Here is a 26,907-nt window from a genome sequence, read left to right on the forward strand (position 1 = left end):
GCAACGTAACCTCCTCCCCACCCTCTGGGCTTAAGGCACTTTCGGGAGACAGGTCCTTGGGGTCCCATTATACAGACTGAGTAGGAAAGGGAGGGGCTAGGGTCCCTTCTCCCCAGTTTTGAATCAGGACACCGCTGCCCTTCTCACCCTCCCCCACGACCCATCCCTGATTTACCCCCTCTCATCTCACAGCATCATACGGGGAAGTTTGGCGGTGGGGCGGTTCTCATGGGGGACAGAGATCTGTGCCCCAGAGGAAAGAGATCCTGCCAAATCTGGATGGGACACCAGCAACCCATTCTACCCTCGTCATCCCCAGGAGCCATCTCTGGGGAAGGGGTGCAAGGGGCCTATGGGCCAGGCCAGGTGGAGAAGGCTAGGCTGTGCCTGCCACCGTGTGCCCATCAGAGCCCAGCTCTGGGTGCCCATCCCCAGCCAAGATAGGGTGGGCGTCCGGGCCCTCCCGCCGGGGGCTGCCCCAGTTGTTCCTCAGGATGGTACCCGTCTTCTCCTCCTTGAACTGCTGCCGGTCTTCCCGCGGGATCTTCACCGCATGGTACTGGGGTACGGTGGCTTCGGGGTACCGCGCTCGCTTGAAGAATCCCATCTGGAAGAACAGCAGGCCAGACATGAGGAGCCTGTGGGGCACAGCCCTGGAGCACAGGCCCGGCACAGCCCAGTTGCTGTCCCACCATCCCTGGGACAGAAAGAACCAACAGCAGCCTGTGCCAGAAGCAGCCCACACAGGTGCCACCATCATGGCTGGGTTCCCCCGGTCCTCATGCACAGCAAGAGAAAGACCAGGAGGGGCCTGAGCTGCAGGACCAAGGACATCTCCCTTGGCGCATGAAAGAGGGGTTGAAGGTAGAACTTCAGGACCGCTGTCCCAAAGATTTCAACACCCCTAAGCTTTTTAAGGGATGCAACAGCATCCCTGAGAACACAAACAAGATCTAAGGGAAAATATGGTTTCCTAGATTCCAGCGAATTCCAGAATGATTCTTCTCAAGCCTCATACACACAATGCCTGCCTACTGGGCAGCATCTCCCTTAGGGTGGGCCCTCTCCTCTATGGCCCCTCCCTAAGTCATGAGCATGCTGGCCCTTTCATACCAAGACGGAAGTGTGCCCCTTGCACACTCACACTCAAGACTTCCTAGGACTCCAACATGCTGGACTGCATGGCATCTCCTTGCACTTGTGTCTCTGCACTCTCATGCCCAAAAAAGGCATGCAGGGCACCTCCCAGCACTCCCCACATGCTCACACTCCAGGAGCCCATCCAACCCTTGCACATGCCTCAGGCTGGGTTATGCTCATCCTTATAACCTCACCCTAACAGTTACCTCCCACCCCAGTTCCTGGAACTCACACCACCCTCATGCAATCTCCTTTCTTCGCTTTGCATATTCCTGAATGCTGGGAACTCGACTTACACTCACATACATACTCCCTGACACATACAAATCTGGACACACACATGCTCACACCCAACAATTACCCCACAGTCCCTGGACCCCCAGCTTCCACAGCTGAGGGCTGCACAGCCAGCCGGGCCCGGTGATAGTTGGTGGGAAAAGATGAGCTCTGGCTGCTCCGACGGAAGAAGCCACACTGGGATATAAGGGAGGAGGGGAGCAGAGGAGGTGGAGGATGGGAAGGCTAAGGAAGGATGGTGGCCCCTATCTCTGCTTTGTCCCCCTTCCATGGGAGTGAGAAGGAGAGATCTTGGATCCAGTTTCTCAAAGGCCTCAATCTCCCTGAAGAATGGCAAGGTTCCCAACAGTCTGGATACCCAGAGGCCTGATGATACACATTTGCCAGAGGCTGTGCCTGGTCTGTGACTGGTCTTGGGGAGGGAGGCAGCTCTCCGGACGGCCCCCAGGGCATTTGTGGTTCCACATGGCTCAGATGTGGCATGTGGTTCGGGGGATGGCCGCTGATAATGGACGTGATTCTCAGTACTAACATATACATGTGTGCTCTTATGTGGAGCCCCGGATACACACATGATTCTGGTTACACTCTGTGAGCAAGAATGGTTCCATGTAGAGCCTGGTATGTGGCGGCTCAGAGTTCAGTCCTGGAGACAGTTCCCTGGAGGCAGTTCTCCACACTGGTTGGCTTTCTTGAGCCTGGCTTTCTTCCCAGCCTTAGCCACCATGCTCTAGTTCAATCAGACCACACTTCCCTGCCTTCATGACTTTCCCCTCCCATGGTCCTTCTGAAAGGCCCAGACCCACATTCCATTCCCCACATCCAGATCCTACTACCCCACCTTCTAAGGCCCTTCCAGGGCCACCTGCTCTCAAGCTTTCCCTCCCCTGAATTCCCACTGTGCTTTCTTGACTCAGTCCGCTGCCTCGTCCTGGATAACAAGGCTCCCCTCCCTGGCTAGACTACAAAAGCCCTGAGAACAAGATCTACATCTGACTTATGCCCGAAACATCCAGGGCCTGATAGAGATGTTGGCACACGCGGGTAAGTGCTCAACACAGATTTGCTGAATAAATGGGACAGTGGGTGCAAGAACCACACCACAGCCTGACAGGGGAGCCCCGCCACCAGTGGCACCACCCTCCCCAAGCCTCACCTTCCACATGAGCAGCACCAGCAGCGCCAATACCAGCAGCCCGGCTAGTACAGCCAACAGGATGACCCACCAGGGGACTCCTTCTGCTGCCACAGCCGCGGGGTCCAGGTACACCATCACTGGGATCTGGGGAGGGAGGGGCGAAGGGCACAAGGGCTGGAGCAACTGGAGAGACAAGCTCCCCTGGCCGCACCGCCCCATGAGCCTTGTGCCTGGCAGCTCACCACCGTGGAAGCATCTCTGAGCAGCAAGTTCTTGATGGAGGATTTCACAGTGATGTTGGCTCGAACAATCACTTCCAGAGACTTCACAGCTGAGTATTCCTAAGGGAGCAGGGAAGGAGAACCTCCTCCTAATGCCCCATGCCTCCACCTCCCTCCAGCTCCTGAAGCTGTAAATGGAATGGCGCCCAACATAGAGAGTGTTTCTGCCTGCCTCAGGTTGAGAGCATGCTGCCTTTGGACCAGAAGGAAGGAGAAGGAAAAGTGGGTCCCAGAGGGGCTACTGGGGAAGAGAAGCTCAGCTGTGCTCTCACCTCCAGGAAGGTGCTGTTCCAGAGGCGGCCCCAGACGTGCAGCACAGCTGCGCGGTCAAAGCTGTAGAGAGGGCAGCTGAACACCACGCAGTTGGCCGTGCCCCGAGCGCAGTCCTGAGGACCGGGACAGGCAGGGCTCTGAGCTGTTTGGCCCCGCCCCGCCAAGCTGCCCAGGGCCCAGCAACCCTCACAGATGTGGTCACCCAGACACAGTCTGCTCAGAGCCTCCCCTCCATCCCTCTAGGAGCCCCCCTTTACCCCAGCTCTTCAGTATCTCTCCTGTTTTCCTTTCCTGACTTTAAACTCTCCTCCTCCAAGAAGTCTTCCCAAACTAACCCTGTGGTCTAGAATAGCAGCCTACCCCAAATCTGGGCTATTTGGCTTTGAAAATGCATGGGGAGCAGGGAGGAGACCTCTTGACAGCAGCAGGCAGGCAGAGTAGCTTCCCCAGTAGATGCATATGTTACCTAATGATGATCTCATTTATTGAGCACCTACTATCTGCAAGGTACTTTTCTCATTTTAATTCACAACTGTCCTGCAATGCGCAGATTATTATCATCCCCATTTTTCAAACTAGGAAATTAAAGTTTAAAGAATCCAGTGACCAGTCTCAGGTCACACAGCTAGCAAAGCTGGTGGAGCAGATACTTGAACCCAGGTCCAAAGCGGGCAAAGTTGCACTCCTCTGCAAAGCCCAAACTCACTAAAGGAAGATGTGGCTGCCCCAGGAGCTGCTAAGGGGACAGGGGACTGAGACACTGCTCCTTCCAGGTCTGACCTAAATCCATTTGGTCCAATCTCACCTAATGAACCATCTGCCTAAAAACTAATGCTCTATTCATCACACTTCCCGTACAGAAGAATGGCTCTGAGAGTGTTTGAATTCTCTGTGTCATCCCTTATTTTGCCACTGTAGAATAATTCAAGAATCCTTTGTCAATTTGTCTAAAAGTCATTTTAAGTAAAAGAATCCATTTCAAAATGTTTTTAAGATTTTTTTTTTTTATGTGGACCACTTTTGAAGTCTTCACTGAATTTGTTACAATATTGTTTCTGCTTTATATTTTGGTTTTTTGGCCAAGAGGCATGTGGGATCTTAGCTCCTCGGCCAGTGATTGAACCCGCACCTCCTGCATTGGAAGGCAAAGAACCCCTGGACTGCCAGGGAAGTCCCCCATTTCAAAGTATTTATCAAGAAGGGTGGCTTTGGGACTTCCCTAGTGGTCCAGTGGTTAAGACTCCATGCTTCCCATGCAGGGGACATGAGTTTGATCCCTGGTTGGGAAACTAAGATCTCACATGCCACAGGGCACCAGAAAAAAGATAAAAGGTGGCCTTTCAGTAGAAATCAGGTACCTGGAGAAAGCAAGACTATCCATGTAACAAGGAAACAGCAATTACATTACACGAGCTCATACTACCCCCTGGGGGCTTCTTTGGTGGCTCAGGCAATAAAGAATCCACTTGCAATGCAGGAGACTCAAGTTCGATCACTGGGTCTGGAAGATCCTTTGGAGAAGAGAATGGCAACCCACTCCAGTATTCTTGCCTGGAGAATGCCTTGGACAGAGGAGTCTGGCGGGCTATCGTCCATGTGATCGCAAAGAATCGGACATGACTGAACGACTAAGCACAATCATACTACCCTTGTGAAGCTTCCTGCCATGCTTTCAAGGGGGCCAGGGAAGCTAAGGCCCCCAGGAAGGATGGACTGCGGCAGGGGAACTTTCACCCAGACAGATACCACCAGAGTTGCCCAACTGCTGCCCTCCCCCTGCAAAGGTCTCTTTTGCCTGTTTTTGCCTCTATTGCCCATCCTTCCGTATGTAGGAGTCACCTTTTTGCCACCAAGCCAAGCACCGCCCTGATCTGTCCCCCGCCCCCACCCCTAACTCTCACTGCCAGCACCATCCTGGAACAGACAGCACAGAGCCTGCGCTAACCTGCTCAGTGAGTCCATTCGGGAACATAACTACGTGAAACAAGTAGGAAAGGGGGAGGCCAAACTGCTTGAAAAGGAAAAACTTAATGCATCACATAAATATACTATCAAGTTAATTATTAGAACTTTTAAAAACCTTTTTGACATGGTGTTTTTAACATGGTGAAAACCACGTCAAATTTCCTTATGCAAACTGACTTTTTGTCCTAAAAGAATTCAAAAGAACTACAAAGAGACCTCAGAGGTGGCTAAAACCATCCCACCCTCTCTAAAATGTGACCTTCCATTTAGGCAGGGAGAATCATCTGCACAGGGAAACAGCTGTAGCTAAGTGCCCTGGTCTCTAGTGAATGGGTGTTGGGGAAGCTGGGGCGGCGGTGGCTGCCCCCCAGTGAGACGTGTCCAGTCAACTTGCCCCAGGGCCTGACCATCACACCTCGCCACAGGCCACCCCCACCCTGAAGCTCCACGCCCTCCCCCTTGCCCCCACCCTCTGTCATACCACCTCCCCTCGTCCACCATTCTGGCTGTACCGCGTTTGCCCTGTCCTCACCAGGGTGATGTTTTTCTTCTTCTCAGCAGAGGACACTGGCCACCAGGATGTGCTGGGCTCCGGCTGCTCTCGAGGTTCCTGCGACTCTGGCGGCCCCAGCTCCCGCCTCCTCCTGTCCCTGCTGTCCACATCCTGAGGCGGGGGAGGGGGCCCAGTGAGGGTCCCTCCAAACGCAGCAAGGAGAGATGGCACCTCTTCCCCAGCAGCTTCCTCCACAGGCCCCCAGCCCCATGGCAGCCTTCGCAAAGTCTGAACCCCACGCCCCCCACCTCCACACCCCCACCCTGCTTCAGCGGCCCCACCCACCTCGCCTGAGCCTCACCAGCTGGAGGATGTTGGGCCTGGGGGAACAGAGCCCCCTCTGCCCAGGCCCCTGCCCGCCTTCCAGCTCCACCCGCATAGGGTACAGCAACCACTTCCCATTGGCAATCTCATGGGGCCACATGATGTTGAGGAAGGCTGAGCCCAGGGTGTTGAGCGACTGGCCTTGGTTGGAAACCTGTGGGCACAAGAGAGTGTGAAGTAGTAGTGTTAGTCGCTCAGTCATGTCAGACTCTTTGCGACCCCACGGACTGCAGCCTGCCAGGCTCCTCTGTCCAAGGGATTCTCCAGGCAAGAATACTGGAGTGGATTGCTATTTCCTTCTCCAGAGGATCTTCCTGACCCAGGGATCAAACTCAGGTCTCCTGCATTGCAGGCAGATTCTTGACCATCTGAGCTACAGGGAAGTCCCTTGATACTGTAGAAAATGAGATACATTTTATATCATTTTGTAATGACATAGCCTTACAATTTTCACACACCTCTAAGAATATCTAAGACTAAAATCCCACTATAAGCCAATTGGATTACCAAGTGAGGAAGAATATTCTTTGTTTACTGCTACACTGACTTCACTTCTTTGTGATTGTGAAGCCTGAAAGTGATACAGACGTGACTATTCAACCTTTCCCTGAAGGTTGGTAACCTGGGGGGCAAGGGCATCCAGAGCATTGTGTAACTTTACTTGATCTCTGATTCCTACTGTGAACTGCAACCCACTGGCAGTTTACTATTTAGCTAGTGGAATCAATTTTACGGGTTGCAATCAGCATTTGAAAAAAAATTAATAGAATAAAATCTAAAAAACACCTGGTTATATCACATGCAGTAAGGAAGGACTGTTCTATAAAACTTTTATTTATGTTAGATATATACATGTTTGGGCTTCCCTGGTGGCTCAGATGGTAAAGAATCCACCTGCAATGCAGGAGACCTGCGTTCAATCCCTGGGTTGGGAAGATCCCCTGGAGGAGGGCAAGGCAACCCACTCCTATATTCTTGCCTGGAGAATCCCCACGGACAGAGGAGCCTGGAGGGCTACAGTCCATGGGGTCACAAAGAGTCGGACATAACTGAGCAACTAAACACATATACATGTTTACTAGAAAATGATATAAAATGTAGAATACTCTAAAGATACTTGAAAATAGCTGCATTATAGAATAATATATAGAAAAAAATCGTGAATAAATCAATAAGGACACTCTTATATAGTGTGATTCTTTAATAACATGAGTTCATAGATCAGTAGAGACTTGAAATGCTCTTGAAGCGCTTAAACGTGAAGTCTCCTAGAAAACCCTGGATCACAGTTTTTATGTGAAAGTGAAAGTTGCTCAGTCATGTCCAACTCTTTGTGACTCCATGGACTATATAGTCCATGGAATACTCTAGGCCAGAATCCTGGAGTGGGTAGCCTTTCCCTTCTCCAGGGGATCTTCCCAACCCAGGGATTGAACCCAGGTCTCCCTCATTGCAGGAGGATTCTTTACCAGCTGAGCCACTAAGGAAACCCAGTTTTTATATACTTTCCCCAAAAAATTTCCATACCCACAAACCCAAAATGTTTTATACATGATTTAGTGGATTCATAGACATGGTAAATTCAATCTAGAAATGTTTAGAACTTCTGCTTTAAATATTTTAAGCTCCTAAAATTTCCTTAGAAAGTAGCAGAATCTCTTTGTCCTTACAAGGGAGCAAAACTCTAGATCTAAAGATTCTGAATGTACTTAAGTAAGTAAATGCAAATTTTTATTCTAATCTAATATTTTGCAAAATTCAAGACAGGTAAACAGAACAGTTCGAAGGACAGAATGACATATCCTAATACACAGAACTTTGAATTCTAATGGACAGGCAAAGAGAGAATTGTGGAGGGTCCACTGGGAGCTGGTACTTTTTGACATCAACAGAATCAAAGGGTGGGTTCTAAATCCATGAGATCTAGGGGACAAGGCTGCATGGAAGGCTCAGGAAGCATAACTTCCACAAAGACTCAGGATCCTAGATCATGCACCATTCCCTGCCCACCCCAAATCTGGGAAAACCTGGAGATGTCCCTAGGAGGTGTGGGGAGGCCCCAGGCAAGCAGGGGAGGGTTCTGATAAGAGGCACTAGCCCTCCCCCAACGTCTCCATCCCCCAGCAGATGGCCCTGTGTTCTCACAGTGAGATGAGACATTCAGTCAGGAACGAGCAGTAAATGGTCACCTGAGGCTGCAACACAAATACCTGCCCACAGCCAAGGCCCAGGAGCTAGGGGAGGCCTCAGGCTCGCTGGACCACCAGGCGCCAGACGGGAGAAGAGCCACAGCCCCTGGAACAAGTCTCAGCATCTTTTCTGTGCCAAGAAGGGAGAGACCTCACCGGGACACTCACCGTGACCTCGTACTTGACCTTGCTGCCCACATCCCGCTCAGACCGCATTGCGCTCTCACCCCGTACCACACCGGAGAAGAAGAGCTGCTGGGGAATGGCCACCCTGGCAAGGAGGGGTCAAAACAGGGGCTGAGGAGGGGTCAAAACAGGGGCTGAGGAAGGCTGGGGTTTGATAGAGGGTCAGGAAGGTCAGGCCAGTGAGGCAGAGCCCAGGCCTGGGTCTGGAAGTGGCAGTGGAGGTGCCCACCCAGGCAGGGCTTACCCCGTGATGGACAGCGGCAGCTCAATGAAGACACGGGCACGGGCCAAGACTGGATGCAGCTCCTGCTCGCTGATGCTGGTGAGTGGTGGGGGCAGGTGTGGGCAGCGAGCCCAGGCACCACCCCAAGGGGTCACAGGCAGACAGCAGAGCCCCTTCTAGGTGGACTTCTAGCCAACGGTCCCCATCGTCACCCACCCTGGACCCCCAACCTTACGTGGCCAACAGCAGCTCCACCTCCAGCTCTGTAGTTTCAATGGTGATCCCCGAGGTGCTAAGGATGAGGTAGAAGGTGACCTAGACCAAGAGTGGAGCAAGATGAGAGTCTGGAAGGGTGAGGGGCTTGAAGGGGGGCCAGGGGTTAGAGAGCCACTTGGACAGGAATAAGGGCAGCTGTGGCAACCTGGGCGCCTCTCTTCATGGGGTTCCCCAGCTCACACTCGACATGGGAGGCATTCTCATCAGACAGGCACAGCGGCTTCTCCTGAGTGGAGAGAAAAGGAGAAGTCAGCTGGGGTTACCAAAGCCCCCAAGACCGCACTTACGAGAAAGTAAATTCTTAGGTAGGTTGATAAGGAGTTTGGGGCCCTGGAGGAGGAGAAAGGGATCGGGCCCTCAAAGAGGAGAAAGAGACAAACTTTTTTTTCTAAATTGCTTTGTCTTAGTCACATAAGACTTAAACTCTGAGTTGTTATGACAACAATCTTTAAGACTAACTTTCATGAAAGTGAAAGTGAAGTCGCTCAGTGGTGTCTGACTCTTTGCCACCCTAAGGACTGTAGCCTACCAGGCTTCTCCATCCATGGGATTTTCCAGGCAAGAGTACCAGAGTGGGTCACCCCTTCCTTCTCCAGGGGATCTTCCCGACCCAGGGATCGAACCCAGGTCTCCCGCATTACAGGCAGATGCTTTACTCTCTGAGCCACCAGGGAAGCCCAGAGCTAATGATTACACAACAAAGCAATGCATCTTGCTCAAGGGTCTGTTTTTCCTTAAGCTCTGTACCAGTGATTATATAACAACAATATAAGTTGTCCGAGGACATTTTTCTCCTTTTTAACAAGAACCTTCTGACTAATCTTATTAATTTAAGATGTATGTTGTGGGAATGGGTCTGGTAAAAGCCTTGATTAGACTAGGGAGGGGGCCAGTCTATCCCATGCCCCTTCTGATGTCTATGTCAGAAGCTTTCTCTGTCCTTTCTCACTGTAATAAAACTTTTGCCACACAAAAGCTCTGAGTGATCAAGCCTGATCCCTGGTCCCGAAGCTAAATCTTCTTCAGAGATCATGAATCCGACACAATCGTTCACTGTAAGCTATCACTGCCACCCTGCCCCAGGTCCTCACCACAGGGTCCAGGCCCCGGACTCCGGAGTAGTGCAGAGCAGCAGGGAGGGTGACCAGGAGCTGGGCTTCATGAGCATCATCCCCATCAGCCTGGGGCTGGGCTGGGTCCGAGGGTAGATTGGTGACCTTCAGCTCCAGGCCGATGACTGGCTGCCCACTCAGAGCAAACAAGGCTGTCGTCCCATCCGCATCCCTGCAGGATCAGATCCCAGTTGCTCTAAGACCTGAACACCTGCCCAGCCTCTCCCTCCCACCCCCTCCCCCAATGCATGGGATTCGCCTCCACCCTCTGAACCTCTCCCTCCACCTGGGCCTCCCTAATCTCCACACACTCAAGAAAGAGTCAAGACTGGAGTCAGGGGCTTCCCTCGTGGTCCAGTGGCTAAGACTCCAAGCTCCTAATGCAGGGGGCCTGAGCTTAATCCCTGGTCAGAGAACTAGATCCCACTTGCTGCAACTGAGATCCAGCACAGCCAAATAAATAAAAATTTAGGGGGCTTCCCTTGTGGCTCAGTGGTAAGGAATACATCCACCAATGCAGGAGACATGGGTTCAATCCCTGATCTGGGAAGATCCCACATGCTGCAAAGCACCTAAGCTGGTGGGCCACAACTACTGAGCCTGTGCTCTAGAGCCCGGAAGCCTCAACTACTGAAGCCTGCACGCCCTAGAGCCCATGATCTGCAACAAGAGAAGCCACCATGATGAGAAACCTGCACACCACAACTAGAGAGCAGCCCCAGGCTCACCCCAACTAGAAACACTCTGTGTGCAGCAATGACAACTCAGCACAGCCAAAAATAAATAATAAAACTTAAAGAAAAAAAGCACTGAGTGGTTAGCACTTCAGTATATAAAATAAAAATAAAAATTTTTAAATACATTAAAAAAAAAGAAAGACTGGGAGTCAAGGAACCACCCTTCTGGTCCCTGGTCCACTGCTTGCTGACCTTGGGCAGGTAACTAAACCTCTCTAGGCTTCCAAGTGGAACTGATAGTAATTCCTACCTCATGGGTTGTGAAGACTGAACAGTGAGGTGTATGTGAACTATATAATTTCAAAAATATGATGAAGGATTATTCTTCCCTGCCAGGTGAGCTGCTATGGGCCCGTCACACCCCTCATCCTGCAAACTTCCGAGCTGTCTGCAGGCCCTCCCCACCTTCCACCCTCCCCTCTGCAGGTTCAGGCCCCTCCAAGCCCTCCCCAGGGGACTTCCTCTCGTACTTTGAACTTTTGCCTTCCCACCCCACCTGCTCCCTCGCTCCCCCTCACATGGGCAGAGGCTGAAACTCCGTGTCACTGACACGGGCGCAGAACCGGGCTTGGACCAGCTGCAGATTGCTCTGGCAGATCTTGTCTTCACCACAGCCTTGCTTCAGGAAGTGGATCTGGGGGGAGATTTGAAGAGGGGGTCCTTCTCAGGGAATGAATGTGTCGTCAAGGCATGTGGCGGGGTAGGGGACCAGAGGAGTAAAAAACCTGGACTCAACTTGCAGATCTACTGCTTGCTAGAAACAGTCTGTGTGCAGTAATGACAACCCAGCACAGCCAAAAATAAATAATAAAATTTAAAGAAAAAAGGCACCAAGTGGTTAGCACTTCAGTATATAAAATAAAAATAAAAATTTAAAAATACATTTAAAAAAAAGAAAGACTGGGAGTCAGTCAGTGTGATATTGAGCTGGTCTCTTAACCACTCTGAGCTGTGTCCTCATCAGTAATATGATGTGAATCACAGTAAAGTGACTACCAGGCCATGGTAGAGGCCAGAAGGCCAGTCCACAGCAAGGACACATTTCCTCAGCCTTTCTTGTGTGTAACCAAGTCCCAGACTTAGAACATGAAGAGAAGGAAAGAGCATCACTTTTGGACTGGCCATAAGAACCATGCACGGAGCTCCCCTGTCCTCCTCCAGCAGACCAGGTGAGAGATGACCTAAGGACCTTAGAGGCCACATTTGAACACGGCAGACCCCCAGCACCATGGACATCTGAAAGACTGCCTGACCCCCCTGACTAGGAACACATGATCATCTAAGCCATTTTATATCTGGGGTCCACCTGTCACAGCATCTTGAGATATGAGGAACAATTAGGGTAACAAGGGAAAAGAATTCTGCAGGCTATGAATGAGTGTCACTGGCAAGGGGCCATGATGTCTATTACTCCCATCTTTTCCTGGGCTCAGTCAGAGCACATGCTCACCTCTGTCCGCTGGGTGCTGGGCTGGTGGGCATTGAGGATGGGGGCCACCGGGGGCAGCCCCTGACCAGGAGCCTGTCGTCGGAGCCGAGGGGTCTGGAGACCATAGGACAGGGTCACGACGATGGCCCGAAGCTTGTCTTTGACATTCTCCTGGGGAGGGAAAAGACAGAGGTGGATGCAAGAACCATCCCCCAGGCCCCAGCCCCACCCAAAGCCCCAGCCAGACCTAGGACAGATCCTGAAGCCTGGAAAGAGGATCTGGGAGATGAAGGAGAGAGGTGGAGAACTAAGCTAGAGAAGGGAGAAGAGCCAGGACTCAGGGCTTTGAGGACCGCACAAAAAGATGGACTTGCCATCACCATCTCCAGGGAGAAGAGAACTTGACAGGAGATGCAAGAAGGCAGCAGGTAAGGGAGAGGTCAGTCCACAAGGGAACCCTCCCAAAAGTTGAGATTTTACACTGAGGTGTGAGTGTGTTAGGGAAGAAGCTGAGAGGAATCCAGAAAAAGAGATGATGCGATGACAATGACCCTCAGAGGCCAAGGGGTCAGCATCCACCTGAAGCTGGAGCATGGTGTCTCCACAGACTCGGTCATGCTGGTGTTTCAGCCACACGGTGCCTGAAGACTGGTGCTTGGGGTCATCGGGGCCACGGCTCAGGAAGGTCACACGGGGCACCTGGCCCCGGAGCCTCCGGTCTGTGTCCCCATCTAACATGTAATCCAGGGCTGTGGCAGGTGGGAGAGGAGGAGCCAGTGAGCTGGGGTGGAGGCAGCTCCAATGGGCCCCCTCTCTGCACCCTGGAGTGACCCACCCTGAAACCCAATACAGTGGGCGTGGAGGAGCCTTACTCACCCACAGTAGGGCTATAGCTGCTGGGCGATGCGATATAGCTGAAACAGACCCTTAGGTCCATGCTGTGGGGGCAAATGTAAGGTTGATAGGCCAAGGCCTCTCCCCTACCCTGCCCACTCCTGCCCCAGCCCCAAACTGGGCAGACAGGGAAGAACTAGACCCTGGAGGCTCCCCTCCGCCCTCCCATCGGATCCCGTCTCACCAGACCAAGTGGCCATTGGCACAATTGGGCTGTTCTAGGTCGATGGCTCGTGGAAGAATAGAGACCTCGTGGGAGACGTGGAGGACAGGCCTGGCCCTGGAGAACGGGGAGTCCAAGGCACAGGAGACATGAGAACGTCAGGCTGGGAAAGGAGGAAGGCCGAAGATCTCGCTCTGCAGAGGGGCTCCAGCCTTGGGAGGGTGAGGGCAATGGGGATGGAGGACTCACCTGAAGAGCACAGCAGTGTCGTCCAGGGAACCCACCAGCAGGTCCGGGTAGTGGTTCCCATCCACGTCCAGGCTGCCCGACAGGGAGTAGCCAAAGCTCTTTATGCCCACGGCCTCACCTTCCAGCACCTGCGGGACCAGACCGTCAGCCCCCCACCCATCATCCCCAGCCTCTGCCTCCTCCACCCTCTGCTACCGGGCCCCCTGGATACACCCACACCCACTCCCTCACCCCAACCCCTCCCCTCACCTGAGAAGGCTTGGTGACAACCCCCAGACTGCTGCCATGGTAGATAAAGACCTTCCCGTCCCCATCGAAGGGAGCCCCCACAGCAAGGTCTGCAGGCATGGGAGGAAAGCAATCAGACCTGAGGGTGGGGGTGAGGAGGCGCGAGGTCCAGGCCCCAGCTGTCCTTCAGTCACTCAGCTCCAAACCCTGTTTTCTATTTTATTGAGAGGCTACTAAGTCCTGGACACCTTGCATGTGTCATCGTTAATCTCTCAACTACTCTTGGCAGGTATCACTAGCTCAGAAAGGCTATACTTGCCCAGGGCCACAAAGCTGGTAAATAGTAAAGCTCACACAGGAGCCCAGGTTGCTCCTCTCCCTGAGCCCTCAGGGAACCTTGCCCTTGACCTCAGAGGCCTTTCCCCGCCTACCTCCCCGCCCCCTCTCTCCTCGTCCCCCAGCCTTTCCCATTCCCAGTCACACCTGGGAAGCCATCTTGATTGAGATCCCCCAGGACTGCCAGGCTGATCCCAAACATGGAGTCAAGGGAGCCGCAGAGCCGGAGAGGGGTGACCCCGGCCCAGTGACCCCCCTCGTTCATGTACACATACACAGCACCCCCCAGTTCTTCTTGGCGCTCGAAGAAGTAGGGGGCACCCACTACCAGGTCTGTCCAGCTATGGAGACAGGGAGGCAGGAGAAGGAGTCAGGAGGAGAGGTCAGAGGCCCCTCCCAGCCCCAGCCTCCCCCGGCTGCACTCGCCTCCCTCACTCTCACCCATCATTGTTGAGATCAGCCACGGCCAGCGAGTAGCCAAAGCCGGAGGTCAGGCGCTCCCCGGACAGCGTCACTTCAGGCACCAAGCGACTGGCACTGTCTTTGCGTAGAATGACCACGGCACCCTTGTGGTTGGCACGGGGGGCCCCTGCCACAAAGCTCAGCTCCTCAGCTCGCACCAGTCCCTTCCCCGAGTCGATGGAGAAACCTGGATAGGGGCGACTCACCGGTGAGTTCTCCCCACCAGACTCCCAGCCAGAGTGGGTCTAAGTTCCCCCACCCCGCCCCACCCCGCAGGTGAGAGCCTAAAGGTGGAGGTGCCCCCCGGGGTATCTCTATCACAGCTGGACCACTCCTCTGCCCCTCCAGACACCCAGTGGTCCTCCCCATCCGGAGACTGGAGCTGGGCACAAGCCATGGATGGGGTAGCCTTGGGGACTGGGGAGGAAGGAGGAAGGCAATGGCGAGGAGGCCCAGGCGGCTGGGCAGCAGCAGGAGCTGGGCCAGGGCGCCCCCCCATATGATTCCCTGAAACTGCTCTCCCCTCAGCATGCCCAGGAGCCCCCCATCCCTCCAATGCACGTCACTCCTGGCAGGGAGAGGAAGTCTCCACGTGGACAGGAGGGGAGGAAACAAGGGGGAAATGGGGAAGAGCTGGAGTCAGCAAACATCCCCCAGGCCTGGTTTCCTCCCCTTCAGCAGAACAATGCAGATGAGACAAGAAGAGGAACTCACCAATACAGCTCGACCTTTCTCCAAACACGCCCGCCATCCACCCCTCAGAGCTCCAGCCTCCTTCCTTCCCATTACAGCCTCAGACCACCTGGATCTTCCTCCATGGAGACCCCTGTTTACAGCCCTCTAGGCTATCACCCCCGGGGCCTCTTCACCTTGGGCCTGGCCACCGGGCTCAGCTCTTCTCTGCAATTTGGTCCCAATGGGTGTTTCTCTGGGTAGGTGTTGGGGGGCAGGGCAGGAGAGGCGGGGAGGCCTGGCCAAGCCCCCAGGGCCCAGGGGGACATAGAGGGGAGCTTACAAACCTAAGTAGCTATTCAGGGCCAAGTCGCCGGCCAGTCCTGGGAGCCGGTCAGCAGGGTCCAAAGTTTTATACACCAGCTGGTCAGGGTCTGAGCTATCAATGTTGGTCACAAAGAGCAACCCTGCGGGGGCGGGGCGGGGAGACACCAGGGCAGGGACATCCAGAGGACGGGCCACAGAGTGTGGAGACAGAGGCAGACAGAACAGCAAGAAGGCAGAAGAGGGAGAGGGAGAAAGAGGACGAGAGAGACAGAGAGACAGAGACAGAAGGATGGGAGTGTGGAGGGGGGGACAAGAGAGAGGAGCAGAGGGTTAGAGTGGCTCCGGGCCGGGGAGGGGTCCCTACCAAAGTAGCTGTTGGCAGGGACCGGGATGAGGCGGGGGTCCTGCTCCTTCTCACCCCCCGCCTCGTAGGGCCCGTCGTCCAGGTGTGCCAGGTCCGCTGAGCCCTGCACACAGAGCTCCACCCTGGCCGTGCCTGCAAGGACAGACCCGTTAGTGCCCAGGATGGGGAGTGAAGACCACCCACAGGCCTGGGCACTCATTAGGCACCCAGGGAAGCCCCTCCTGTCCTCTCCAGCCCCATTTCCACCCCCTTCCCAGTCCAAGCTGCCTGGGGTCTCTCTCTACCCCTGGACATGGCATCACACTCACCACGTGTCAGCCCGGCCAGCGGCAGCGTGCGGAGATGGGAATGGGAGTGATGAGGTGTGGGCTGGTGTGTTGGAGCATGCAGGCCCCGGTTGGGCATGTGGGGGCTCATGCCAGCATGTTGCAGAACTCTCGGCCATGCGGAGGACAGGAGATGGATGGCCCCAGTCGTGTGCGTGCCGGCGAGACGCGGTGGGAGGCGTGGCGGGGCCCCGGGGCTCCGTGGCGGTGAACACGCAGGCATGCTTGGCCACATGCTGCCCCCAACCCCCTCTCTGAGGTACTGGGACATTTTGGTTCCCTTCTCCCCTCTCCGGGGAGTGACTCACCCTTCCAGTTATAGGTTCCTGGGGCCCCAAAGAGGAGATAGTGGCTGTCAGGGGAGAAGGCAGCCGCCGTGCCCTGCTGGCAGAAGCCGAACTGTTCATGGCCCTGGGGGCGTCCCTCACAGAACTTCCACTCCCCACCATCCAGCTCATCTCGGATGGCCAGGTCCTGGCTGAGAACAAAGCAGCGGCCGATCACATCCCTCGTCTCCAGGATCTGGTCTACACGCTGCCGTGCCTCATATCGGTGTGCACAGGTCTGTGGGAGGAAAGCAGATTCGGTCACTCCACCGTGAGGGCCAGGACCCTGCTTGAGCCACACTGCCCATGTGCAGGAATTTGGCAGGTGCTGCTTCGAGTGCATATACACACGCATGCATGCACGTGCACGCATACACACGCCTCTGCCAGCATCACTTGGGCGCCACCTCCCAGCCTAGCATTAGGCAGGTATATAGAATACATTACCCCCATCCCTGTCTTCTCTGCACCCACTTCTTTGCCCTGGCAGCAAGAAGTCCTTGCTCCACATTCTCCCCTGGCTCCCACAGCATGACTTGGTCACAGAACTCATGCCTCCTTGATCCCACCAGATGGGACTGTCCACAGCATGCCCAGCTTGGTCCTGTTCCTGAATCTGAGAGCCACCGCCTCATCTGAAAACAATTCCCTCCCTCTCCACTCTCCAAAGTATTGCTTATTCTGGAAATCCAGACTCAAATCACCCCCACCTGCAGTAGTCTTCCTCTCCACCCCTCCCTTGAACTGGTATAGACTGGGGACTACGTCACTCACCTAGCCTTAACCATATTCTGCCCCAAAGGGACCTGTATTATCGTGTTTGTGCATGTCAGTGATGAGAATCTCTGTAACTATGCAGGATGCTCTCTGAGGCATGGACCAGGCTTTTCCCTGTGTTTACATGTCTTCTCTCAGTTCAATGCCAGATACTTAAAAGGTTCTCAGTAAGTTTAACACATGGATGGGTGGATGAACTGTTAGATATTTTTAAATTTATAAGGACGGAACCATGCCTCACACCTGTTTACATCTCTCAGAAGTTCTTGGAAGCAGACAATCATATCATACTGCCAACCTGAGTTCTGTAAGCACATCTGTATGTATGCACACACCATACATACACACAAACACACCCTCAACACTCTTGCAAAGCGTCACAAGAAGTGGTACCCATCACCATGATATTACTGTTCAGAGTCAAACTATTTTTCCCTCTTTTTAAAAACAAAATTTCACGTCTTTTTCTATAAAAATGGTAAATATCAAAAGTCAAAAAAAAAGATATGGTACTCACAACAATCTTGCCCCCAGGCCCCTGGCTCCGAACACTGACTCCCAACCACTGGTTCTCCTTACTCTCCTTCTGCACATCAGCTGGTGGCAGGACACTGGGAATTAGGGGAAGAAAGAGGAGGCCAAGTCCTCCCCTCCCCTCCTCACATGTCCCCCCATCCCAGCCCCACAGAGCCCTCACCTCCCCGGTCGATGTCCACTCTGTAGCAGTCAGTCTCTTCCAGGCTCAGGGGGCAAGCGAAGAGACCTCCAGTGCGATTTGCCTGCTGCCCTGGCAGGGCCAGAGCCTGGGGAGCGCCCACCAGCAGCCTGCACGATGGAGGAGGGGCAGGAACTAGTGGCCAGCGCCCTCCACCTCCCAGAGCCACCCAGGCCCAGCCCCACGGTACCAGGCAGTGTTGAAGGACTAAGGCAAAGGGCCAAAAGTCAGCTTTCCCACGTCCGGTTACGGGCAAATTCATACACTTGGCCACGCAATCATCACATTACGTACGCGCATACTATCTGGGTGAGGGACCGCATAATAGTAGATACACACACACACATTGGCAACCCGAGCAGCCTGGCCCATGCTGCTGATTTGAAAGAACCGCCTGTTCCCAGCACCTGTTCTTTACCAAGCCTTCCTACCCCCCTACCCCCACTCCCTGGCCCCATCTCCAAGCTCTGCCCTCCTCCCCAACCCCAGTTCAGTTGAAACCTTCCCAGAAATGCCAAGAATGCTGGGAGCAAAAGTAACAGCACCATGAGGTGGCCCGGAGATCAGCTTCCGGGGCCAAGAGAGAGACTAGATGTGGGTCCCACTCCCTCACTCCCTATAGGGGATCCATCAAAACCCACCACTCAGCAACGCTGCCAGCCCAAGATTCTGTCAGTCACTTGAACTGGCATAGAGGTGGAGGCCAGTTTCTCATTCTGTCTCCAGTCCCAGCCCCGTTTGCCCCCTACATCCTGAATCCCCTTTCATCCTTCCTGCAGCTCCCCATGTCCACGATTTTCCCCATTCCTCCCCACCCTGCCCCCGCCCAGCCTTCTCTCCTACCTCCCCCTCAGACTCTTTCCCAGCTACAACGTTCTTGGCAGGACAATTTTCCATGATCACAGCCAAGGCTTCTTCCCCAGGGAGGACTGTGCTGGGAATGGAGGCTGCCTGGGTCCCCTGGGGGGCAGACCCTCAGGCCAGGAGTGAAGGAGAGGATGAGGCAAGGTGATGGGCACCTGGCTGGCTACAAGGATCCTCTCTTCACAGAAGGAGACTCAAAAGTGTCAGCAAGACGAACCTCGAGGCCTCTCTCCCCAACTCATTTTCTCCATTTCCCCCACTGGGGCATGGGGCGATATGGCAGACAGGCATCCGTGGGGCTCTGTGCCAGTTCTGATGGGCACAGAGCCACTCTCCCTTCCCACAACTCCTCCTCGTCTCCAAGCAGCTGTCATCCTGCGTCAGAGCCAATGTCACGAGAGGAGGGTGGGGAGTAGAAGGGGAGACAGCATACACCGGGCATATGTTAACAACTATTTATTGAGAATCTATCATCTGAAAGAGGAGGGCATGGCAACCCACTCCGGTATTCTTGCCTGGAGAATCCCTTGTACAGAGGAGCCTGACAGGCTACAGTCCATGGGGTCGCAAGAGTCGGACACGAACAAAGTGACTTAGCACAGCACACACATGATCTGCCAAGCCCTGTGTCAGGCACTGGTGAGACAAGGAAGTAATATTTATTCATCACCTACTATGACTCAGGTCCTAGGCTAGATGCCAGGGATGTGAGGAACTAAGATTTACGACTCTACTAAGGTACCAGGTACCAGGCTAGGCATGTTACCTGCATTATCTCATTTAATCTTCATGACAGTCCTATGTAAAGGTTCTTTGCTTATCTTTCAGATGAGGAAACTCACTCAGAGACATTGGTAGCACAAAGGAATTCAAACCCACATCTGCTTAATTCCAATATCCATACCTTTTCCACCCGATGACTATGACTGACCACCTTCAGAAAAGGAAGAGGGAGATGGGGAGAGGAGGGTACTCCAAGCAGAAAGAGAAACTAGGTGGCCTGGCTAACCTCCAGACAAGTCCGTGGTGCCCCCACCTGTAAACACAGAGATGGTGAGCCCTTGGAGGACCCAGGCTGCTTCATTCATCTGCATTTGCCCCATAGGAGGCATCAAGCTGTGTTTGCTGGACCCACATGTCATGCAGACGCACAGAGACACACAGTGTCTCAGTTGGTCAGCACAGAACTAAGTACCAAGAGAGGCTAACAGTCCATGTTCAATGCTCACATCTCGCCTGGAGGTCACAAGTAGGGAGTTGAAAGAGGGGGAGGGGTCCATACGGAGGAAAGAAGCTGAGTGCATAGCTATGCCCAGCCCCTCTATTGATGGAGAACAGACCAGACCATCCTGCCTGGAACAAGATTTGCCACACACAGCCTCTCCATTCCCTCCACCTCTGCCCCAGCCACACACTCTTTCTTGGCTTCATCCCACGATCCCCAGCCACCCCAGAGCTCTGAACAAACAGTAGCCACAGTTGCAGCCACTGTAGAGAGAAAGGCAGCTAGGAGCAAGGGACTATCTGGGAGGCTGGCTAAGTGGAGGTGAAGGAGTAGCCCACTACCTCTGCACCTCTTAATTTCCCACTCACTCCAGGCTCTGACCCAAGTCCAGCCCTCTCTGACTCTCTCAATCTGGGTGGCCCTCTGGGGAGGGTGCTTGGCCTGGAAGGTTGGCTCAGCCCTGGGGGTGCTCCGGCCAAGCCTTTGGATCCAGGCTCACTGTAAGGCACTAAAGCTATGCTCCAGCTCTGTGGATCACCATATAAGAAAAAAGGTACCAACACTTTCATACCACCCACACTGGGCCTTGTGCTATGCTCAGAATTTTACATATGTTAACAAACCTTTCAATATCCACAATTACTCTATCTGGTGGCTTCCCAGATGGCGTTGGTGATAAAGAATCCGTCTGCTAACGCAGGAGGTGCAAGAGACACGGGTTCGATGCCTGAGTCGGGAAGATCCCCTGGAGGAGGAAATGGCAACCCACTCCAGTATCCTTGCTTGGGAAATCTCATGGACAGAGAAGCTGGTGAGCTACAGTCCATGGGGCTGCAAAGAGTCGGACATAACTGAGTGACTGAGCACACACACACACAGTCTATTTGGTAGTACCATTGATGGTATTACAGTTGATGGAAACAGATGAGGCTGAAACCTCAGAAGGTTGAACTTCAAAGTCTCATCCCTGGGCCACACAGAAAGACATCCAAACTGGTGAGGTTTTTTTGATCAGAGAGTGGTGGGGACAACAACCTGCAACCCCAAAGCCAGGGACTTAGCCAGGGTATCCCACCCCTCACATGCCACCAGACAGCAGAGCACCCCCTACTGGAGCAAGAGCAGGGTGAGGGGGTGAGCAGGCCCCTCTGGGAATGCCCCCAGCTTGGCTCTGGGAGACAGAATCAGGGGCCACCTTCAGAGACAAGGGGGAAATGACAAGAGACCAAGCCATTAAAAATAACCTAGAATTTGTCTGGAAATAGCTCAGAGACTTCAGCATGTCCTAAAAAGGCCTCCAGTCCTGGAACTCTGGCAGATGGGGAGAGGGGGGGAGGAAGAGAGACAGAAATGAGGGAGGAAGAGGATAGTAGACTGAAGAAGAGATGAAGTCAGTAGCTTTCCATTGCTCCCAAAGTGTAGGGGATCTCTGACCCTGCTCCCTGATGACAGAGATAATGGAAAAAGAAGATCAGAGCTAGCCCCTAGTCCCTGAGCCAGGGAAGAGAAATGAGCTCTCGTCCCTTCCCTCTGCCCCTAGGCCAATAGCAGAAGGGAGGAGATGGTCCCAGTGGACAGCACTGATCCCAGTAATGGACACTGACTGTGGCTTAGGCACTAGCCAAGGAGAGTAAAGTCCCCTGGCAGGAAAGGGTGGGCCACTTTCTCTTTCCTGCCTGTCTTTTTAAAATCACATACAGAGATGGGGCCAATAGTACAGGAATTGTGACAGTCACAGTCCCCACACACGAGTCTGTCTTTCTCGCATGGGTCCTGAACTGATTAGAAAATAACCAGAATTGTCCTCTGCCCCTCACCCCTCCCTGTCTCCCCCTACTGATGAGATTCTTGGAGCTGGAAATTTCCTGAGGAGGAGGAAGGGGAACAGCCTGGCCAGCATCCCCTCTAGATCTCTCACTACTGCTGCTGCTGCTACAATTCTGCGGGGCTCTGATTTCTGCCACCCTCTATCTCCAAACTCCCTAGGGCAGAGTGCCAAACCCTCCCAGGTTCCCTCCCAGCCTCCCTGTAGTCTTGAGCCACAGAAGCTCAGGTCTCTCCTGGCCTCCCAGAGCCCTGCTGCTCTCATTCCCTCCCATGGCAATGCCCTCGAAGGAAGTTATTTCTGGAATCTACCCTCTATCCCTCCCATGGTACCCTCAGTCTCTCTGTCCTCTCCTTCTTCACCTGTCCTAAGCAGAGGCAAATTGCTCCCTCTCTGAAGGAGTTCAGCCTCCTAAAGGAGGGGAGCCACAGGCCCTGGGACTGGAACAAGGATGCAAGTTGGGGTGAAAAGCGAAAGGGGATAGCTCCCAGCCAAGACAAGACTCTTGCTCTCCAACTCATCCCCAAAGCGAGATCCCCTGGGTCTCAGATCCAAGGCAGACAAGGCTTCAGGCTGGGGCGTGGGATATCTGGGGGCAGCCTGAGTCTTGATAAGGTTGGAAGATTGAGAGATGGGGCGGAAGAGCGGGGTGGGCATCTGTGGCTCGGGCGCTGGGATTCTGGGCGGGTGCGGTGACTCACCAGCTCTGGGGTCGGGGCTGCAACTGCCGGTGCAGAGCCACCGAGAAGCCAAAGAGGCTCCCCGGCTCGCCCTCCTTGCGGAGGGCGCCCATCACGTCCAGATTGAAGGCGGCAGCCCCTGGGAAGAGCAGTCCGGCGAGCAGGGAGCCAAAAAGGTAACAAATCCCAGGGATCCCCCAAGGATCGCGGCCCGGAGTTCCCGCCATGGGGCAACCCCCTGCTCGCGCTCCCGGCGAAGGCAAGGAAATACACTGGCGCCCCGAATCTCAGATCTCCCGAGGAGGATCTCTGGTCTCCGAGTCTCGCTGGTCCTTCAGGGGTCCTCCCAGTCTTCCACCTCGCTGCCCCTTTACCCCTCTCCCGCCGCCCCAGCACCGGCCAGGACGACTGCAGCAGCCGCAGCCCCTAGTCCCCCAGCGGCTCCCGCCTCCGCTCCCACGGGCGCCGCCCCGGCCCCGCCCTCGCCCCGCCCCCCGGCCCGCGGCAGGTGGAGGCCGCCGGGAGTCGCGGAGGGATGCCCAGGAGGGCGGCTCGGGGTAGGAGCAGGCCTTGCTCCCCACGTACCCCCAGCCCCACCCCAGCGCCGGCGCCGCCCCCGCCAGTGCACTCCCCTTCCCCTCTAACTCCTGCCCTAGCCAGCGAGTGATGGAGGCGGCGCCTGGTAATGGTGTAGGAGAATTACGGATAGAAAGGGGTCGAAAAGAAAAGGGGCGAGGTGGGTGAGCCAGGGATGAGAAGTGGATGAGGCTAAAAGACAGTCTGGAAAGAGAGAGAAAGAGATGCAGATGAGTCCGGTGTGGCGCCTTAATGCTCCATTCTTTCCCCAAGGACACAGAACACCACTCCTGCTCTCTGAATCAAACCAATTCCCACCACATCCCATCCTATCCCATCCCTCCGAGCCCAGCAGTGGCAAAGGCTCTGCTAGACACATACATCGTCAGCGTTCGGGGAAATAAGGAAAAGACAGGCAAGAAGAAAGAAAAACTCAGCAGGCCTGGGGGAGGGGAGCAAAGGAGGCGGGTAGAAAGAAAATAGGGCTGGAGAAAGAAGGGTAAGAGTTTGATCAACAAGGAAGGAATGGAGAAAACAGGGGGGAAACAGGGTGGCAGAAGAAGAGGAAAGTGAGCTGGGGAAGGATCGACTGTCAGAGAAGGCCAAGATGAGAGAGATTGCACCCAAGAGGCAAAGGGATGGGAACGATGTCTCCACCTTCCAGATCCTTCCCAGAACCGTAGATTTCCTACCCTCCACAGAGGAAGGGACTGGAGGGGGCAGCGTCCTGGACTGGTCCTCACAGGATCGAGGTGGGGCTTCCCAGGGATGTCCACAGGGACTCACAACCGGTGCCTCTACCTCTCCCTTCCCCCCAGGCTGAGACAAAGGCAAAGGGGGAGGACATTTGCCAGCTCTGCTATTTATAACTCCAACCCAGAAATGGGGCCAAGAAGAGAGATAGGAAATAATTTGGCACAACTGGAACGTCACTTGCTCCCACCTCCCCTTCCTAGGTCTCTCTTACTGGGTGTTGGTCTTGGGTATATCTATGTGTCCATCTTTCCCTTCTCTCTCTCCCACTCTCTGGTTTTGTCTCATCCGAAACTCTGTCTTTACCCTTCTTGCCTCTGTCCATTGGAATCCTACTAGATTATTTCTGTGTCTCTAATGTTTCCTCTGCCCCCTCAAACACTGTTATATTCTTAAGATTCTCTCTTCTCCCTCTTTGTCTTAAAAGCTCCAATACATGTTCTCCCTATTCCTCTTCCCAAGTGTCCATTTTCTCTCTTTCTTCTTTTTCCAGGATTATACTTTTTTAAAAATTGATTTTTAATAGGCTATCACTCTGCTGCCCAGTGGGACAATCCTTGCCCTGGGTGAGTTACTATACATTTGAAAGTTTGTGCCTCCATTTTGGCAACACTACACTTGTGTCCATCCCCTCCTGGGGAGTAGCATACCTCTAAACAGGTGCTCTCTAAACAGGTAACACAGCAGACTGGCCCTGAGATCCTACTTTTATCATCCCCCAGACAGGCCCTCTGCATCTCTTTTCTATCTCAGAGCCCTGACATTGGAGAAGAGCTGATATGAGAATACAAAAGAGTAAAATCAGGATGGAACCCAGACTCCTGACTCTCGGCCCACATATCATCCAACTGGGGTCAAAATGCCTTTAGGGGGCGGGGGTGGGGGGAAGGAGAGGGTGGGATATATAGAGAGAGTAACATGGAAACTTACATTACCATAAGCAAAATAGATAGCCAATGGGAGTTTGTTGTATGACTCAGAGAACTCAAACCAGGGCTCTGTAACAACCGAGAGGGGTGGAATGGAGAAGGAGGTGGAAGGAAGGTTCAGAGGAAAGGGACATAGGTATACCTATGGCTGATTCATGTTGATGTTTGGCAGAAACCAACACAATTCTGTAAAGCATTTATTCTTCAATTAAAAAATAAATTGATTAAAAATAAATAGAAGTTTTTAAAAAATGTCTTTAAAGCCCCAAATGCCTCCCTCTCTCCACCTGCAGCTCCTGCCTCCCTCCATCTCTACTCTGCTGATTCTTGCTAAATCCAAGGTTGAGATTAGATGCCAAGAATCTGCTTCTGACCTCCTCTGCCCAAATATTTGAGAAGTCACCTCACCCTCCACAGGAGGAAGGAGAAGGAAAGAAACGAGAGAGAGAGGCCACCCAAAATTAGCCTGGCTATAAATAGTGGGGCAAGGGAGGGCGGGGAACACGCAAGAGTCCCAGACCAGCCTAGTAAATTTAGACTTGTAGATTTTCCCTAAAGGAGAAATGAGGCCAGATTTGGAGTGGAGAGCAGCATTGCAGATTGAGGAGGGAATGAAGAAGCCGGAGGAATCCAGAGAACAGAAGAAGTTTAATATTCAAATAAATAATCTGCCAGAGAACTTTTCTTTTGAATTCGGAGTTCAGGAATTCATTAAATTAAAACTAATGCTGATGCTGTATGATTCCACTCACATGACATTCTCAAAACAAAAAACTATGGAGATGAAGAACAGACTAGTGATTGTCAGGGGACAAGGATGGGGAAGTGGAGGTGTAAATATAAAAGGGTAGTACAGAGAGTTCCTTCATGGTGATGGAGAGTTCTGTAACTTAATTTTGGTGGTGGCTATTGACCCGTCTAGTCAAGGCTATGGTTTTTCCAGTGGTCATGTATGGATGTGAGAGTTAGACTGTAAAGAAAGCTGAGCGCTGAAGAATTGATGCTTTTGAACTGTGGTGTTGGAGAAGACTCTTTTTTTTTTTTTTTTATTTTCCCACCCTGAACCCTCCCCCCTCCCCCCTCCCCCCTCCCCCCTCCCCACACCATCCCTCTGGGTCGTCCCCGTGACTTTTTTTTTTTTTTATTTTTTTATTTTTTTTTTTTTAATTTTATTTTATTTTTAAACTTTACATAACTGTATTAGATTGGAGAAGACTCTTGAGAGTCCCTTGGACTGCAAGGAGATCCAACCAGTCCATTCTAAAGGAGATCAGCCCTGGGATTTCTTTGGAGGGAATGATGCTAAAGCTGAAACTCCAGTACTTTGGCCACCTCATGCAAAGACTTGACTCATTGGAAAAGACTCTGATGCTGGGAGGGATTGGGGGCAAGAGGAGAAGGGGATGACAGAGGATGAGATGGCTGGATGGCATCACTGACTCGATGGACGTGAGTCTCAGTGAACTCCGGGAGTTGGTGATGGACAGGGAGGCCTGGCATGCTGTGATTCATGGGTTCGCAAAGAGTCGACACGACTGAGCGACTGAACTGAACTGAACTGAACTGATTGAATCCATCTGTGGGATAAAATTTCATAGAATTATAAATGAATGCATGTTAAAAAAAACTGGGGAAAATTTAATAGGCTTATAGCCTAGTTAACTGTATAATATCTATGTCAGAGTCCTGGTTTGGATATTGTGCTACAGTTATATAAGGTGTCGCCTCTGATGGAAGCTGGGTGAAGGATACACAGGATTTCACGTGCTACTTTCGGCAGTTTCCTCTGAGTCTACAACTATTTAAAAATAATTTCAAAACATTTTTAAAAATTTATAAATGTCCAGACCCAGCAAAGACTCTTGCCCTTTTCTGCCAGCCCCTCCCCCCTCTAAGAGCCCTCTTGCCCTCCATCTGGGCTCCCTATTTTTCAGCTCCCCCGGACCACACACTGCCCTACACTGTCTCTAGGTGAGCAGCAGACGCTTCCAGAGCACACAATGCAGGGTTAATATCTTCCCCCACCTCATCTGGCAACCGAGCCTTGGAGCAGATGTCCCAGGGTCAGCCTCTTCCTCCACAGCATAGACAAC

The 26,907-nt window shown here is 53.2% G+C and overlaps 2 protein-coding genes across 7 annotated transcripts in view; one reads left to right on the forward strand and one right to left on the reverse strand.

The window, feature by feature from the left end:
* The window catches only part of ORMDL2 (ORMDL sphingolipid biosynthesis regulator 2), a 155,981-nt gene that overhangs the window by 30,206 nt on the left and 98,868 nt on the right, over nucleotides 1-26,907 (forward strand). The gene's annotated exons all lie outside the window — the stretch shown is intronic.
* On the reverse strand, nucleotides 377-22,993 carry ITGA7 (integrin subunit alpha 7). Of its 6 annotated transcripts, none has more exons than XM_055577022.1 (26): nucleotides 22,578-22,993; nucleotides 17,945-18,072; nucleotides 17,765-17,844; nucleotides 16,453-16,708; nucleotides 15,819-15,950; nucleotides 15,475-15,594; nucleotides 14,435-14,642; nucleotides 14,141-14,334; nucleotides 13,679-13,767; nucleotides 13,430-13,557; nucleotides 13,202-13,297; nucleotides 13,000-13,061; nucleotides 12,703-12,872; nucleotides 12,145-12,294; nucleotides 11,213-11,328; nucleotides 9,937-10,129; nucleotides 8,991-9,071; nucleotides 8,805-8,884; nucleotides 8,591-8,665; nucleotides 8,329-8,431; nucleotides 5,949-6,125; nucleotides 5,627-5,758; nucleotides 3,129-3,242; nucleotides 2,818-2,916; nucleotides 2,594-2,719; nucleotides 377-607 (listed from the first exon to the last, which is right to left on the reverse strand). In XM_055577022.1, exons 1-26 carry the CDS (start codon nucleotides 22,781-22,783, stop codon nucleotides 377-379), a joined length of 3,546 nt encoding a protein of 1,181 aa, XP_055432997.1. In that variant the 5' UTR covers nucleotides 22,784-22,993. The 6 variants fall into 6 exon arrangements, with proteins under 6 accessions (XP_055432997.1, XP_055432967.1, XP_055432958.1 ...); XM_055576998.1 differs by lacking the exon at nucleotides 15,475-15,594 and adding an exon at nucleotides 1,502-1,614 and having other exon boundaries at nucleotides 469-607; XM_055576992.1 differs by lacking the exon at nucleotides 15,819-15,950.

This window comes from Bubalus kerabau, chromosome 1 (assembly GCF_029407905.1).
Source record: "Bubalus kerabau isolate K-KA32 ecotype Philippines breed swamp buffalo chromosome 1, PCC_UOA_SB_1v2, whole genome shotgun sequence".
NCBI lineage: Eukaryota > Metazoa > Chordata > Mammalia > Artiodactyla > Bovidae > Bubalus > Bubalus kerabau.

What these genes read in the sequence shown, in the direction of transcription:
- ITGA7 (XM_055577022.1), bottom strand. Translation starts at nt 22,783, where the DNA reads ATGGCGGGAACTCCGGGCCGCGATCCTTGGGGGATCCCTGGGATTTGT. An exon ending in GCTGATCTCAACAATGATGG is followed by an intron (nt 14,335 to 14,434) that starts GTGAGAGTGAGG and finishes CTGTCTCCATAG; the next exon opens with CTGGACAGACCTGGTAGTGG. An exon ending in TCAGAGATGCTTCCACGGTG is followed by an intron (nt 2,720 to 2,817) that starts GTGAGCTGCCAG and finishes CTCCCTCCCCAG; the next exon opens with ATCCCAGTGATGGTGTACCT.